Source organism: Cuculus canorus, chromosome 4, assembly GCF_017976375.1.
Source record: "Cuculus canorus isolate bCucCan1 chromosome 4, bCucCan1.pri, whole genome shotgun sequence".
Taxonomy (NCBI): domain Eukaryota; kingdom Metazoa; phylum Chordata; class Aves; order Cuculiformes; family Cuculidae; genus Cuculus; species Cuculus canorus.
The window spans coordinates 13,416,562-13,433,522 of NC_071404.1; the positions used below are offsets into that span (position 1 = coordinate 13,416,562).

General features: G+C 43.5%; 1 protein-coding gene across 4 annotated transcripts in view; it reads right to left on the reverse strand.

The window, feature by feature from the left end:
• Window positions 1–12,881, reverse strand: part of SORCS2 (sortilin related VPS10 domain containing receptor 2) — a 558,809-nt gene extending 545,928 nt beyond the window's left edge. For all 4 annotated transcript variants that reach the window (XM_054065304.1, XM_054065302.1, XM_054065303.1 and 1 more), the window contains exon 1: window positions 12,616–12,881. In XM_054065304.1, the coding sequence (XP_053921279.1) occupies window positions 12,616–12,873 (258 nt within the window). In that variant the 5' untranslated portion in view covers window positions 12,874–12,881. The remainder of the gene's footprint in view (window positions 1–12,615) is intronic.
• Window positions 12,882–16,961: the final 4,080 nt, after the last annotated feature.

The following is a 16,961-nucleotide window of genomic DNA, read 5'->3' on the forward strand; positions in this document are numbered from 1 at the left end:
AACTCACCCAGAAGCTTGACACAGAAGCAGTATATATTGTGCTTCATGTCCCCAACCCCAAATTAACCCTAGATGAGTTTAAGAGATCACTTCAAAGGTTAAAGCTGAGGGCATGAGGTGAAATACACTGCTCCTGAGCAAGTTTCAATTTAAATTATGTATTTTGGGGACAACAATTTTTTAAATATCTGCTGTTGCTGGAGCCTCTAGAGCTACAGATCCTGCCATGAACACAAGATTTCCTTAAGGAATGCCACGCTGTCTGTCCAAGCCTGCAGAAATATGTGACCAAGCGCGAACATTTATATTCACTGGAATGGCAGCTCCCAAACTGATGACATGTCTGTGTCATTACTAACCATGGCTTTGAAGTCCGTTTTTTCCAGATGGAACTGGGAAGATTATGCTATTTAAGCCCTCAGGGGTGAGAAAGGTGATTTAATACAGAGAAAGAAACGGAGAATAACAAAGGAGACACACAGAGACAGAGAAAAGAAAGACAGGAGGAGGAATGAGACACACACAAAAAAGCAGACAGAAAAGTAACAGAAACAAAAGACAGACACAGAAAGTTGCCTAAAGGGGAGCAGAGTTTCTCACTGAGGGACAGGGACTGCGACAATCGGGATCAGTTAATAAATACAAGTTTTTTAGTTGCTACAAAAAATAAAAAGCTTGCATATTTTGTGCAAACCCTCCACATACAATAGACTAGATCAAAGAATGTGAACTCTTTATATTATTTCCTGGCACGCGGTCTATCTCTAAATGTGAATTTCAGTGCTCTCATCAAAACAGCCTTGACTTCTGAGCTACCGAACCCTGTGAAACATCACGCTGGACTGAGTCCTGCTCCCTCAGGGAGCCTCGATATACTTCACAAAATTCAGCAATGCAATAACCAGACTTGCTGGCAGTTTCTGCAAACAAGATAAAGATTATATCCAGCTCTAGCCTTACATACTCATCTTCAGTAACAGTCTCTTTGCAGTCACAAACATTAGAACCAAGATGTAATCCTTCAAAATAATATGGATATTCATTCAAACAGGAAGTTGAGGGTCTTCTTTTCATGCAGCTCAAGTGTTCATAAAACATCTCCTGCCTCAGTAGCACACACAATAGCAGCTCAAACATTCCTACGTGCTTGCAGACTGACCAAGCCAAACCAAGTCCACTCACTGACAAAGAAGCTTGCCTTTCATTCAGTTCTCCAGTGGTGCCACTTCGTGCCAGTTTAAGAAGCAGCTTTTCTGCAGTTAGCTAAACCAGAAAAAAATATTTTGTATTGATAATTACCAGCTAACAACCTAGATCTCACACTGATTATATACTGTAGCCTGATATCAATCATCTCCCTCCTCTCCCCCAAGGCCTTTTTAAGTAAAGAAATGGAACACAGGGCACAAAGTAGTTAACAATGAATTTTAAAATTCCCGTCTCTTAAGAGTTCTCCAGGAGCAATGAGATTATTAAAAGGAATATTAAGGTTGAAAGCCCTCTAAACGTAGTCCACTTCATAAAAAAAAATCTGTTTTAAAGCAATTGGAAAAGGAGGAAGGAAGGAAAAAGAGATCTCGTTAGTGGCCCTCAGTGCCACAGTAGCCCTTGAGAGATGCTGCATGAAGATGAACATATGTATTTCATTATTAACTGAAAATGTGTTTGCTAAGCTCTATCTTAAAATTTTGAAGCAGAGATGCCCAATTCAGCCTGTATGCAGGGGAATGCATTCCTTCTGCATCTTCCTTCACAGCAGCTGGTGGGAGCTAACAGCTTGATCAGTGAATCACAAAGTAGGTTTCACAGAGCTACAAAAATGCTGTTCGGCTGACGCGTGCAACATATTTTCTTGCTTCTCTTCTTTACCGTGGTTTTAGACAGAGTTTAATAATAACAGCTGTGACCCAAGAGAATTTTAAAACATTGATAATGGTCTGCTTGCTAAAAAAAATATGGGCACTTTTGTTCCATACTCACATCCTCCTCCCTCCTGCATGTGCTCAGTAGCACCTCAATGGATGTCACATGCAAGAGAGGAAAAAAATAACCCCAGATCCCTTCACATTTCTTTTTCTTATCAGGCTGGGAACCCTTAAAAAAGAACAGGATCAGAACTCAGCTGACTTCACCAGTGCTAGCCTCTTTCATCCAGGGGAAACAAAAGCTCAGGATCACCAATAGTTAACAGCCTCCCAGTTTTCTATGCCCAATACCAGCACAGCCACGGGCAACCAGAGAACTCGCTGTCAGTCCTCTGTACACCGCCACTGGTGCTCAGGGGACAGCTCCCACTCCAAAGCCAGCAGACTCCCAACAAGGATGTTTTGCATAGTTTCTGTTCAGTTTGTACTTCTCACTCAGGGCAGAGAACGTGTTTCAAGACTGCTCTCAAGGCAGCTGAGACCTTTAGACATGCTTGCCATTGTGTGGTTGAGTAACAGGCAGGGAAACATAGGAAACCACTAATTAAAAGCCAAACCAATCAGTAAAATAAGAAATGGCCCTCTAAATCAAAGCTGCAATTCTGATGAAGCCCTAGTGCCAGGAGGGGCACCTCAGCCTGGGAGAGGAAAGCTTTTCAGCATAAAAGCTTGCCTGCTTTTATGCTCTAACCACACGAAATACTGCAATACCCAAGACTCCACAGTCCTGTACATGGCAATTAAACTTGTGTGGCTTGCAAGACATGTTAGAGGTCAGAGGGAATGAAGTTCATGCAGCATATCCACAAACCAGTATGTATCAGCTAAATCCAGTGTGAACCTTTACTAGTCCCAACAGGCCCCCCATAAAGCGGGATCACTCTAAAAACTAAATGGGAACTTAGATGTAGAGGTGTGTTAATACCAGTCTGTCATGGAGTAGGATACTGGGGTTTTATTTATTTAAGAATCATCAAGATTAGAGTCTGTAAGTACACAGACACAAACGCATAGCAGATCCCAGTCATTCAATTTTGACTTCCTTTCCCACTGAGGAAATCTTCAAACCACTGCATTAACTTCAAACCACTGCAGTTTGAGGCTAGTTGGGCAAAAGAGCGCTAGTGTTTCAGTGCAATCCAATGGCATGTAGTCACAGGTCTCCAGCATCACCAGCCAGGTCTCTGGGCATCTCCAGACGTTTATTCCTACAAATCTCGGAATTCAGTTCATGAGCTCTGTAACAGGCTAAATGTTGGGAGCACATTGTACGTGCACTACATCCCAATGGAAACTTGCCTCATCGCAGCAATTCATTGTCAAAGAAAGTTTGGCATTGGCAACCAGAAAGTTTGGCATTGGCAACCAGAAAGCAATTCACCTGTTGCTGCCATGTGTTGCTTTTGTTTGTTTTATATCTATTTTCATGCCTCATCCATGGAACCCCTCAAAAACCATGCATAAAAAAAAGAGCTGGTTATGCAATATGGGTTCATGATTTCCCTCAGGGTTACACTCATATCTCTACCTATGCAAACACTGATGCCTATTTGTGCTGAACACCCAGCGCAATACCTAGCAGCGTAAAAGAACCGAAAAAAATGTTCTGCTTTCCACAAATGGCAAGATTTAACAAGCACTGCTGCAGATTTAGATGCTTCAGAGTCACAGGCAGTTCCAGTCCTGTGAAAAGAGCAGGTTACAAGGTATTTTTTTGCTAGCAAACACAGGGAAAAATACCTTATTGAACTTAGACCCAGGAGGATTTTATGGCAATCCACCATTCCCAATACAGTAGTGTTTTCAATGATGAAACAACCATTTCTTCAAAATCAGTCACGTTTAACACTGTGAAGCACTGCCCAAAGATCAAAGTGTGATTCCAACATATTCCTCTAACCCTCCAGCTTCATCCTCTTGGGCATCTGTTTGCAGTGACAATTGCTGGTGGAGGCAAGCATGGAACACATTAACGATAAGCAGGCTGTTCTTCCACACCTGAGAAAACTTACTTTTCTCTGCTGTAGCTGAGTTAGGGAGACCAGGCCATGCAATTCTAGAATTTATAGGTGGAACGGCTCAATCCTTAGTCACCATCATTATCAATTATTGGTATTACTGAAGCATCTAGGTGCCACCAATCCAGAGCAGAGCCCCAGTACACCACAGCTTGCTCATACACATGCAGGACAAGACTGTTCTTTCCCTGTGCTACTTTCGGTCAGGGGAGCAGAGATGGGACAGTAACAGTGATAAAAAAATGTGTTTTCACAAAATGTAGCTTGCCATCTGCTAAAACTGAACACACTGGCCAGTAAGAATCAGCCGACCACTCAGCAGGAATCAGAACATGTCCCAGTAGTTGATGCTTGGAAATATACTTCTACGACACTTCATGCAGTTTTACCATACCTCCAACGAGCTTCCAAAGACCATGAAAGGAACGGATTTCTGATTAACTGAATGGGGAAAAAACAAACATTAAATATATCTACTTCATCAACTAGAACAAAATTTCACCAGTGCACAGAAACCACAGAAATTAGGTTTTTGCTAAAGATCAAATTATTTAGATGCGTTTATGACTTACCTTTTTTTTAGAAAAAAAAAGGCAAAAAAAAAAAACCTACTTACTGTTCTGAGGTTTTCTTTTTAGAAAACCCTGATAATCACAAGGACATTAGAGAGATTAGAGGGAAGCCAGAAATGAACAATAATCTCCGTGTATATGCACATTTCTAAAAATGTGCCAGTTAAACACACAGTAGGTACTTACTATTGTATGTAGGTACTGTCCTACCCAGATGGTGCTATTAAAAAGCTAGCAAGAGTGAATTAGAAAGGAAAATTTTAAAGGCCAAAATAAATGTTATTCAGAGAAATAATTACTAGTCTACAAGAGTAGAAGAGGTGCAAACACTGAGAAAGATCCACAGCTGTTTCAGTATTCTGGTAAATGAGGGCAGAAAAAAACATACCAAATACAGGTTAAGTTTCACTGAAAATGTTTTTAGTCACATCATCTTTAAGTCTGTTCAACGATCTTCAAGTACCAGAGTTAGGCATCTATGTTACACTGGACTCACATTTCACTGAGGTATCACCATGAACACCACAGCACTCCTTCAGAGCTGGAGGAGGTGGTGACAGGGCTACCCAGAGCATCACCAGCTCTGCCCAGGGTGGCACACACCCCCTTGGTCCTGCAAGACACTAGCACCTCAGCATCTCTCCTCTTTCCATAACAGCCTGACCTTGGGCTGGTGAAATCCAATAAGATTCATAACCACGTCACTTCTCCACTCACTTTCGCAGAGCCAGTGAGTCCAGCAGATGTGCCACCTATGACACCAAGCATTTCACAGCACACAGGGGTAGCTCCCTTTGAAAGACAGCTTCTGACAGGAGTGACACTGCCCTCCTCACCCCTACCACAACAGCACTGGGCTTAGAGTGCTCACACAGCCAAAGGGTCCAATTCCCCCTTCTGCATGAAGAGTTTAAATACACAACTCCTCCCAGAAGACTCTCAACCCTTACTGCTAGAACTTTTTCTTGGCACACTGCGGAACTACTGGTTTGGACAAAAGAGACGGAGACTAAAAATCATACCTACATACATACACACAGAGTAGGCATATTCTAAAATCCTGATTAACTCTCAACTCAGAAGGGAAATTTCAGGTCCTGCCCCCATGACTGCCTATGTATGAATATTGCAAGTCATCAGAAAAAAGAGTACTTGAACAGCTGTTGGAGCAGCCCTTGGACTGAAACTTAGACCTTTATCTCCACTACAGTGCATCCTTTAAGCATACAGTTCTGTTTCTCAGGGATGTATGTAGATAAAACTAATGACAAAATCTTTATAGAGCTGCACCTGCATTTTTGCACTGGGGATTGTGGAATGCTCACCACAACAAAATCTTAATCCGTAACTGAAAGTCCAACAGCCATGTTACAGAAAGGAACAAAGGAAATAACTTAAGCAGCAACAAACTCCAGACATTTTAGTTATGGATAACTTTAAATAAATTCTGTGTTTCATCCAAGTTAGTCATCTAGGACCCTCTTCAATAAGCAGAGTGATACACGCTTTCAGAAATCACCTCATCCAAGCTTTCTCAAGCATAGCTGTTAAGATTGTCAGGGCAGGGATCAATCCAGGGACCATCTCCAACTCCCTCTTACTGCAGAAGCTTAGACTTGATGGCTGAAGTAAGGTGCGACAAAGGACATCATCCATTCTTTCTTTCAGAAGTGGTTTTATCATTGGTGATTTATTAGAGTTTTAAATTATTATTACCGGGGCAAGGGACTGGGGAAGTGAATGTTTAGTAAAGAATGTGGGACTATCGGAAAAAAAACGCTGAAAGAATGTTGTAGGTCATCAAGCTTCGTCCTGAGCTATGGTGAGCCATCATGTACTGCAGACAAGTTCCAGCCTACACTTCCAGCTTTTGCTCAAATGAAGTGGTGCTTTTAGGAACTGGAAGGATCCCACTTGCACTTTACTGCAGAGTATCTCTCCTTATGCTAACATCCTTTGGTCTTAAATGACAGGACCATAAAAATATTTCATCTGGACATTCAAAGGCTTCACATAAAAACTTCTGTAACCTCAAAGGTTTCATGTTTTAAATTCACAACGTGGTCCATACTTCACAGAACTTCCCATTTTAGCAGAATGATTACTGGTTTTCTGAAAAGATCATCACTATCTCTCCTTCTGTTCTTTCAAAAACAATCTACTCATCTATTTAATTTTAATAAAATTGAAAGGGATGTCTTCATTTCTTTCAGTAGATTCCTAATGCTGTCAAGTTAGGGAAGAATGCATTGCATTCCCACTGTGATACCTGAACCTGCTATCAAGAGCCTGAACACGTGTCTAATGATTGTTTAAGCCAGATTTGGCTTATCATATGCATGTAATACATCAGCAGTGTCAGAGACAGCATTTCAATCCACTCTCTGTCTTTAGTGTTCACTGCTAAATTTCCCTCCTGAATTTGAACTCTCTGAGCTCATCCCAACATCAACACAGTAGTACCTACTCAAGCTAAGGCTGCTAGTAGCTTGCTCAAAGCAAACCAGGTAATGCCAGTTAAACCAGCAAACCAGATAAAACGAGGTATGGCTGCAGGTGAGAAGGGCCACGTGCAGAGCAGGACTTTCGAGCACGAGCACGTCTGAAACACACATTTACTAATTAAATTATGCATCAGTTTTAAGTGTCTACTTGGGGGTTGTGAAGAGGTGCTCTCTCTTTTCTTTAGCAGCTGGAATTTGCTGGAGACAGCTCAGCAGGCAGTGACATGACTAGCAAGCTCCAGGGCTGGAAAAGAGGGAAAACAGAGGCTGGTAAAAACAAATACATGAACTAAGCCACAAACATTGGGGAAAAGGAAAAAAAAAAAAGGGGGGGGGGGGGGGCGGGGGGGAAGGGTTGAAATAAAAAGATGTTAAACTCCTGAGTTGCTTCAGTCAGATTAAAATCATTCTGCTTTCCCTGTGGGATTCTGCTGTTCCATTCAGATATGATTATTGGGTTTGAGTTCTCTTTGTTTTTTATCGCCCCACCATCTCAAGGAATTTGAAAAATAAAAAAAACTCCCTATGGGAAATCTGCCTTTCACTTTGCAATACATCTGCCATTTATCAAACGTCTGAGCCATCAAGATTTTTAACCTCATGCTCCCGTTAGTTTCAGTTTAGTAGGCTGGCTACTCTTGAGAAACAGCACCAAAATCTTACCACAAATGGACTTTTGCCCAGTTTGGATAGATAATTACATTTACCGTTGCAGATACTGCTACAGTAATACTGAAGTCAATGCTTTTTATAGATCCCCTCAGCACAATTTATTGCAAACAGAACAAAACAGAAAACCAATTAAATTAAATATTTGCCAGAAGAATACATTTAATGATCACTGAGTTCTACAAATCATATATTGTGAAACTGTATTGCAAAGAGTAGTATTTTTTAATTTAAATAAAGTGTCCATATATAAGATACTGGAAAGTCTGGATGAGCTGAAGTTTTTGTGTGTAGCAGTTTCTATAGATGTTGGATAAACTCTCCTTTCTGAAAAGTTGCTGCTAAATACTAAGTGTGGAAAATAATTGTGTGGATACTTACTTTTCCCATAACAAAGAGCTACGTGTTTTTGAGTGATCATGATATCAACTTAATGGAAAAATAAGTTTCTACATGGGCTTCGTATTTTGACCTCAAACAAAAAAAAGGAAACACTGGCACCATGAAGCTGCAGCCTTAGAACTAGTTGGCCGAAGTCCTGTTCGCAACACTTCAGCAGTCTGCGCACAGCATGAAGAGCAGCCCGTGAATCAAAATCAATTGTGAATACGAATCTCATTCTTCCTGTATTTATGGTTTGGCTTTGATTTTATTTTCTGTTAAATCAGTTAGCTTTAATGCGCCATGCGAATTCCTCCAAGAAGGTCAAAAAGAATATAGTTTTGCAAAGAAGGTTGTTTACCTAACACGACTGGGATGACTATGATGTTTCTTCTAGGGAAAAGTATGGGTTTTAAAAGCTGTCATCAACTGACTGTTTTTCCCCAAATGAGAAAGGGTAGTGTATTTTCAGTACATCTGGGAACATACATATTCAGCTTAATGCCCTAAGAGGCTATTCTGTAAGCACACTACCTGTACATATTCTGATGCACAACTCCGTGTTATTTATCAGTTACACAAGCGTCAGTCACTCGCCCTTACCAGAATAAACGGTATGCTGCACCACCCACCTGTCATGTCTTCAGTTTATGATATTTTAAGACTGGAAAGGAAATTAGTTCCACTTGCATGAGCCTTTGTTTGAAAGTAATAGTGCACAACAGATTTCTGTAGGCATAGGGGACAGAAAGCAGAAATACTAATTGTGGGAAGTCACTAACAAGAAACGCTCTTGATATTAGAAGGACCAGCTCTGCAAGACTTGCATCGCTAGTGATGGTTTTAACTATGCATCCAATTGTCAAGAAAGGTTGGAGACAGGCTTACCATTTATGGAATATATAAATAATTAATTATTAGAATACAAAATAAAAGTAATGAGAACACAAAGCAGGAAACAATTTATATAACCTCCCTGCACAGCGCTCTCTTGACAAAGCAAGGAAAGGTACGGTCATCTACCCAGCTATTCAGGCTCACTTTACAATCAGTGCAACCATATACTCTGCTGTGCTACCAAATCCAGGATTTCCCTAATTCATAAAAATGATGGCATTACGAAAGGATAATAAAGTACCCATCAGATTTCACCAGTACAGAAAAGAAGGCAGAGGAGAGAGACCAATTAAATTTACAGACTACTTAGTTTCTCTCAAGACATCTCACACAAGCAAAAGTCACACGCCCCTACTATTGCAGCATGGAATTTACAAGACGTAAATAAGCTTTTTAAAGCTCCGTGTGCACATCAACCTGACCTCTGCCCCTTTCAAATGTATTTATTTGCCCTTGATCTACACATCAGTACTCCATGGTAGCACTTCCAATGAACAAGGTGACCATTCCTCAGAAACACAGCTGCCCCCTCTGCTTTTACGGTTATTTGTCTCTCCATCACAGAGCTCAACAGAATAATCCTACTGCATATTTCTTCTTCATTTATTTTACTAGGTGAGGTGTTTAAGAGGATATATGGTCATCTGGAGCTCATCACTGTCAAATTTTCAGCCCTGCAGCTGTAAAGGGTAAAGGAACTAGTTTAGCTCCTTGGTTTACAAAGTGCTGAGTACCTCCAATGAGGTGCCAAATGTGCGTGGTGACACTTTAAGATTGCTTAGCGCCTCCAGAGGTTCACAGGGCCTGATCCAAAATCCCGTGAGTGACGGTCCTCCCCTTGACTGCAATGCTTTGGAGCACAACAGTGCTTCTGAGGCGAGGCAAGGCAAGATTTGCCACAGCTTTAACAATGCAGGGCATAGTGCCAGGTTTGAGAAGCACTGGATCTTAGTATTCCTACCTTCAAACACTTAAAACAGAGTGTAATAATTAATTAAACAAACAAACAATAAAAAAAACCAAAACAAAACAGAATTCAAGACTACCATAAATATGCTTTGGAGCAGATACTTATTTTCAATTGTTTTAATCTTACATACATACAGGCAGAAAAATTCTCTCCAAACCCTTCAAGCCCATCCTGCTTCCATTGGGCTTAATGTATTTTTTCCCACAACTTTAAAAAAAAAAAAATAATAATAATAATAATAATTCTACAGTTGTCTTTACAAATCATTCTTTCTCTGGAAGCCTTTGTTAAAAACCAGCTTTTCTATTGGAAGTGTGCGATAAAACAAAGCTAACAAGAATAAAAGGTGAAAAAGAAATTGCTGACAGTCATATTGCAAAACATCCAGTGCAAAGACTGGCTGTTCTCATTCGGGCTAAGGCAGCAAAGAGTCTTTCAGTCCTAGGTCACTCGTTCAAACAATCACCTGATGGCAGGCAGAGTAAGAAACAAACTTTTCAAGTAACTCTGCAGAAGTATGTTTTATTGCATGTAGAGAACATCTGCAAGCATTCACGATGAGAGCATCATCCTGCAAGGCTGAGTTAGCAGGTAATAACTAAGCAAACAAAAAAGAACTAAATTGCAAAGACTGTAATAATTTTTATTTATTCTGACAGTTGTCACTTATCTTTGCTTTTGAAGAGACTACTTGATAACATTCTAGTAAGTGAACTGTAGCATACTGCGAAAAAATAATAACATTTTAGCAATACAAGCCCTCACTGCAGCATCTGTTATTAAATCTTTGCAGAGAGGCGAGGAGAGACCAGTAGTCATAAATGTGGATTAGCAAAGTTCTATAATCGTTTCAGAGTGCAGAGTGCTTTGCATGAAAGCATGTTACTTGCCTTTTATGTCAAAAAATGAACTTATGCCAACTTATTAATACTGAATTCTTCAAGGAAGTAGTCCAAACATTCTGCAAGCCCTGTCCACAAAAAACGGCAGCAGTCTAACAGCAGAGAAATGAAGGACAGAATCAGAACAGCTGATGCTGCTGATTTGCAACATTTTCTTTTCACAGAAAATGGCCATCATCTTACGCTTCCTTCCTGAGCAAACAAAAAACTGCCTTTGAAAGCGTCAAGCGTTATGATGCCGACTCCAACTCTGACACCTGATTATACAAGAGCATTAACACAAGTGCTGAACGCGCTCAAGGGAAGCGCGGCATCCCCGTCAGAGGAGCCTTAGCAGCTCCACATCTTCGGCGAGTCCCTAGTAAAACAGGCAAAAAAAAAAGGGCTTCAGATCCCGGCGAAAGGATAATTAGCATACTTATGAAAAGTACAACACAAACTCTCTGAACTGAGCCAAGTTTAAGTAAACTTTGTGCTAAACTCACAAAGTTCAAGCAGAGTCGGAGCTTAGATAAACTGTAGTAAAAACACTCAAGAGTTTTGCAGAAACGCTCAAATCCTCCAGGAGAAAGTTGATCTTGAGCCTTCATAACAATGTTTTCCTGCCTATGAAGTTACACAGACAGCGCAGGGTGCTATGTAATATTTAACTGTGACACCCACTGTTACGATATAATGTTTCATTAAAGGATAAATTAGAAGCAGCAAATCCATAAAACCACTCGTGCAAACACGCACCCACTAATGGGCGATACATAAAGAAATCAAGAGGAGCTGAAACTGAGAATTAGTTAACAGCAGATCGCGGGCGCTCACTGGGAGAGCTGATGCCCGAAACACACCAGTAATAAAGGCAAGGCACACGGTGAAAAGTTGTAAACGCCGATGCTCTAACGCAGCAACACCGGTCCCAGCGCGCTTTTGGGCTGTAAAAGCCCTCGGAGAGCTGCGGCTGCTCCTGCATCTCTGCGGGAATGACCGCCCCGCTCCCGCATCTCTGCGGGTGGAAGCCCCGCCGGGGGGGAGCCCGCCCGGCCCCAGCCCTCCCTGCTCACCCGCTGCTGCCGCTCGCACCCCCTCGAGCCCAGGGCTGGGTTCTATGTGATTTTCATTTTGGCTTGGTTTGTTCTTAACCTTTCTCCCCCCGGAGCTCGAGGAGGCAGAGCGCGGCGCGGGGGAGATTACACGGCGAGGACCGAATCGCGGTGAAAAGATTAGAACCTCGACAATTTAATCTGGGACTTTGTGCGGGGCCGGAGGAGATAATCCCCGCGCCGCCGCTCCTTTACGCGGAGCCCTTCGCCCAGCCCCGGGCGGTCACACACTGCCTCGCCGCTCCGGGGCCAAGCCTTCCTCCTCCTCCTCCTCCCGGCCGCTTCGCGAGATGCGCGCTCGCAAACTTTCCGAACTTCTGCCGAAGTGGCGCAGGGTGCGCGGGTCCGGAGCGATCCCGGCGCGGCTTCGCATCCGTCGCTCATCCCGGGCGGGGACCCCCGAGCAGCGCTCGAGCCCGGCGGTGGGAGCGGGGCGCGGGCAGGGCTGGGGGAAGGGGTGCCCGAAGCAGTAATTCTTTACAGAAAGGATCATCGGGCACCGGCAGAGGCTGCCCAGGGAGGTGGTGGAGTCCTTAACCCTGGAGGGATTTAAAAGACGGGTAGACGAGATGCGCAGGGACACGGTTTAGTGGCAGATCGGAACGGTTGGACTCGATCTATTCCAACTTGGTGATTCCACGGGCAGGGACCCCCCACCCGCCCGCGCCGCCCCTCGCACTCACGCTGCTGTTCTCCCCCGTCCAGTGCACCATCGCCTGGTTGTGAGACGCGTCCCCCTTGAGCACGAAGGAGGTGCTGACGAGGGAGACCCTCTCCCGGGCCGAGGATGCTCTCCGGGAGCGGCCGCCCCTCCGCGGCTCCGGGGCTCCGCGCGTCCCGCAGGGCTCGGCGCAGCGCGGCGCGGCGGCGGCTCCCAGCAGCACCAGCAGCACCATCGCCAGCAGCCGGGCGGCGGACACGCGTGTCCCGCCGTGCGCCATGGTGGCTCTCCGGCGTGGCAGTGACAGGCGGGGAGGCGGCGGGGAGGGAGACACCGCCGCGGAGGGCGGGCGCGGGGGAGGGCTGTAACCGGAGCGGGGCTCGCTTGGCGTGCGCGGGGCTCGGGGCGGCGCCGCCATCTGCTGGCCCGCACCGAAACGCCGGCCGGGCGAACGGACGCGGCTCGGCGGGTCCCGGCGGCGGCTCAGCCCGCTGCTTTGCGAGTTGGCGTTCCCACAGCGGCACCCGCGCAGCCTGCGCTCCGCGCGGGGCTGCGATGCTCCGCTTGGCTAGCGGGGTGCGGGGAGAAGGGCGGAAGGGGTCTGTTTGTCGGCAGCTGGAAGCCGCCCGGGAAGGCGTGAAGCAGGTGCAACGTGTGCTTCTCGTGATGCGGAGGAGAAGGGCACCTGTGGAGAATGGGAGCCCCTGATTTCTGCTGCCCCTCAGCTCCTGGGAGGCACCAGGTTGGTCCCTTGTGCGTTCCCTGTGCCGATCCTTAACCCAGCGTGGGGAAATGTGACTCGGGACTGATCTGTGGAAGCGCGGTCACAGCCAGGAGGGACAGCGATGGGTCTGTGCAGTGTGACCTAACAGGTAAAGCGCTGGAAGAAGGTCTGGGCATCACAGATGGAATGTTCTTGCTGCTCCCCTGCAGCATGCGGTGTGACAGTGAATAAACCGGGACATGTGGAGCAGCTCGATGCTGTGAGAGCAAGCAGGGCAGGCTCACAGGGCGCTGAGGTTGGCAGGGACCTCGGGAGGATTCCCAGCACAACCTGCTATGATGCCCAGAGCCAATGCTGAAGCCGAATCTAACTTCACAGTAAGATAAGTCAGGCCTAAATGTCAGAAAACACACTTGAAAGAGCACCAAGGGGAGTAGTGACTCCAGCTACAGGCAGACACGTTAGATCACACCTAATATAAGAGATCTGGGCTGACCAAAACCAAGGTGAGTAAAGTTAGTAAACCGGCTTTAGTTGTAATCGGCCTTTACCCTAATGGCCTAGAAAATTAGGATTACAAAAGCTTTTCTAGGAAGATTAATAGAAAAAATAGTCTCAGCTGGTTTAATTACACCATTTACAGGCCTGGGAGGACTGACATAATGACCTAAAGTAACCTGGTCATCCCAAATGCATGTAAAAATTACTTTCAGCAAGCTGTGTTGGTTAAGTCTCAGCTGTACACCTTCAGTGCTAGGAGACATATGGTAACCTGCCCTGTTGTTACTGTAGTGGCTCAAACTAGAAAACATCTTAAAATTCAGTATGAGTCTCACATTTAAAAAGGAATAAAGATTAAAAATAAAAAAAAAAAATTTAAATAATCCCATGTGCATTTTCTGCAGCTCCCGAGCTCTTTCAGACCCCCAAGAACAGCCCCACAGTCTCAAAATGGCCTGCACAGCCTTCCCCTGCCGCCTCCAGCACTGTGTCTGAATTAACAGAAGAAATTGCCCCTCCTGTGGAAATTTCCAGCTGCCACTTCTGGAGATCCTACCCCAAACACCCTGTCAGCAGGAGCCCGGGAATACAGCAGGAACTCAGGCAGGCAGCACCACCTGGCCCAGGTCACCATAAGCTGCCCCTGGCACTCCAGGAGGGGCTGTATATTAAATGAATTCTTGAAGCACTTTACAACTTGTATGAAAAGCAAGAAAAAAATTTTCTCATATCTTGATTTCTGGAGACAACAGTGAAAGCTCAGATGTCCTAGGAAAAGCTATAGAGAGCTGTCTAAAGAAGTGAAACATGAGCATGAGATGAGAATGATCTTTGCATGGAGTTAGTTTCCTCACAGTGTCTTATCCCTCTGAAACACAACTACTGTAAGGGGAAAAAGACCTGGTTTTCAGGGGGCAGAAAGTTAGTTTTCCAGATAAAACTTCCTTTGCTCTTGCAGACTGGTCTCAGTGGTCAAATGCTGGTGGTCAAATGCTCATTTGAATCACTGCTGTTTGGTCATGTTCTTTAGGGGTACAGAAATTAGGCGCTGACTCAACTGCTCACAGAAAACCTCTGAGTGGGAGGGAAGTTATTCCGCTAATAAAGTCCTCCTTGTGTGCCCAATCACAAAACTTGACATTTATTTTTGTGAGCTCCCCATTTGCCAATCCAGCTGAAATTGTCTTAGAGGTTCAGATGACCAGATGGTCAAGATGACAAGGTAGATGGACAGACACAGAGCCACACTGATTAGTTGTTGACAAAGAATAATTGTGCAGATTTAATTAATTAAATATATTCGTAGGTAAATCAATTAAAAATCTCACGTGAAGGACGCTAAAGCAGAGAGAAATTGATGTAATTCTAATTTCTCAGTACGAGTTGTGAGATATGAGTAAATGGGGATGAATCACTCAATCTACCACTGCAATTGTCGCTAATTGAATCCCTTCGTATCAGGCCCTTAAGAGTCAAGGATTAAATGGAAACAATGGTAACTTCTCTATTTTCTTCCTTTAGAGATTGTCATAACCAAGACAGATGTGTAGGCAATGCTATGAAATACTTGCAACATCTCTTCTCTCTGCAATAGGCATTCTCAGGATTCATAGATATAGGGAACTTCTGCCACTAAGTGGAAGGCTTTTACCTGGCCACTTTTTCAATGTCTGTTGAAGCTGGTTTTACTTCTAGCAGATTAATACACAGTTAGTGAATCTTCCAATCTAATAAATGATGCATATTTAATATATCAGTAATTCACAATAAGAAATCGTTATAACTCTGGACCAGAGATATGGTAGCAAGAAGACCTGTATTGCATTGTATCACTACTGCGTATGCTTAATGACAGGATAGTTTCAAAATATATTGATCAGATCAGTTGAGAAGGCTGAGGTTTGCGAAACTGGAAGTTTCATTATTTAACTCCTGTTATTCAGAGTCCAGTAGCTAAATCATCTAAGAGATAAACCTCTTAATTTGTTTTGTCCAAAGTCAGGGGACCACATCACAGATCAGGGTCCCATTGTGTTAGGTAGCTACTGTACAAAAAGAGAAAACAAATGTTGTTCCAGCTTCATAGAAATGTTTGGGTATGCACGGGACACTCAAAATAACAAAGCATGACCAGAATATTTAATTACTTCTTACTCTGTTGTGACTATTCCAGCTGAAACGCAAACAGAAGAGAACAGAATTGCTACTGATTTTTCTAGGTTTGTTAACATTGAATATGTTAATAAAGAAAGGGAGCTAATTTACAGAGTAAAGAGATTCAAGTTGTCTAGAAAGTCCAGGCAAGCTAAGCAGTGTAAGAGACCAATTCTGAGAGGCAAAGGGCTTTTCCAGTTTCAAAGCTTGTTTAACTGGAACTTCTTAATGGTTACCAAAAAGCTAGTTTAGACTGAGTTTAAGGATTCCCAAAGCAAAGCGGCTTCCCTAAATTTCTGCCACTTTTATGTCCCCCATAATCTCTTGCTCAGCAAATACAAGCAGACAAAAAGACAAACAGCCCTGTATCAGGCACCTCTGAGCTCCTCTAGTCCCAGAATAGAAACAGAAAAAGCTTGAAAAAGAATTAGTGTGTTGTAAATCCAAGGCAAGTTTCTTCCTGTTAGTGGCAGAATTATTAGTGCTATACAAATGAAGTCTACTCACATTTTTATTGACTGTCAGATTAGATTAAGATTAAAAAGGCTTCATCCCACGTTATTTTTACCAGGTTCATTTCTGATAAAAAACTGTAAGTATTACACAAAGGCACAAGTTTTGCTTGAGCAGAAACCAAGATGCATTGCTGATATTCCTTTTGCTACTGGATGTAAGGAGTACTCTTGCGAATAAAAATATTGATAACAGTTTGTTATATGTTTCATACTTACAGCCGCCTTAGGTTGATAATGCAGGACGAGTGCAAATGCACAACATGGTAGAAAATCACAAAAGAGTTACCCGTTTAAGCATGCTCCTTCTAGATTGTTTTAAACCTCTTTTAAAGGTTGATTTAAATTAATGTATCAAGATGCATTTAGGATACCTTATTCTATTCATTAGATACAAACCAATTTCCATTTACATTGTGTTTATGTTAACAACATCATTAAGAGCACGGTGACCTGCAGGGGTTTAGACAATATGCT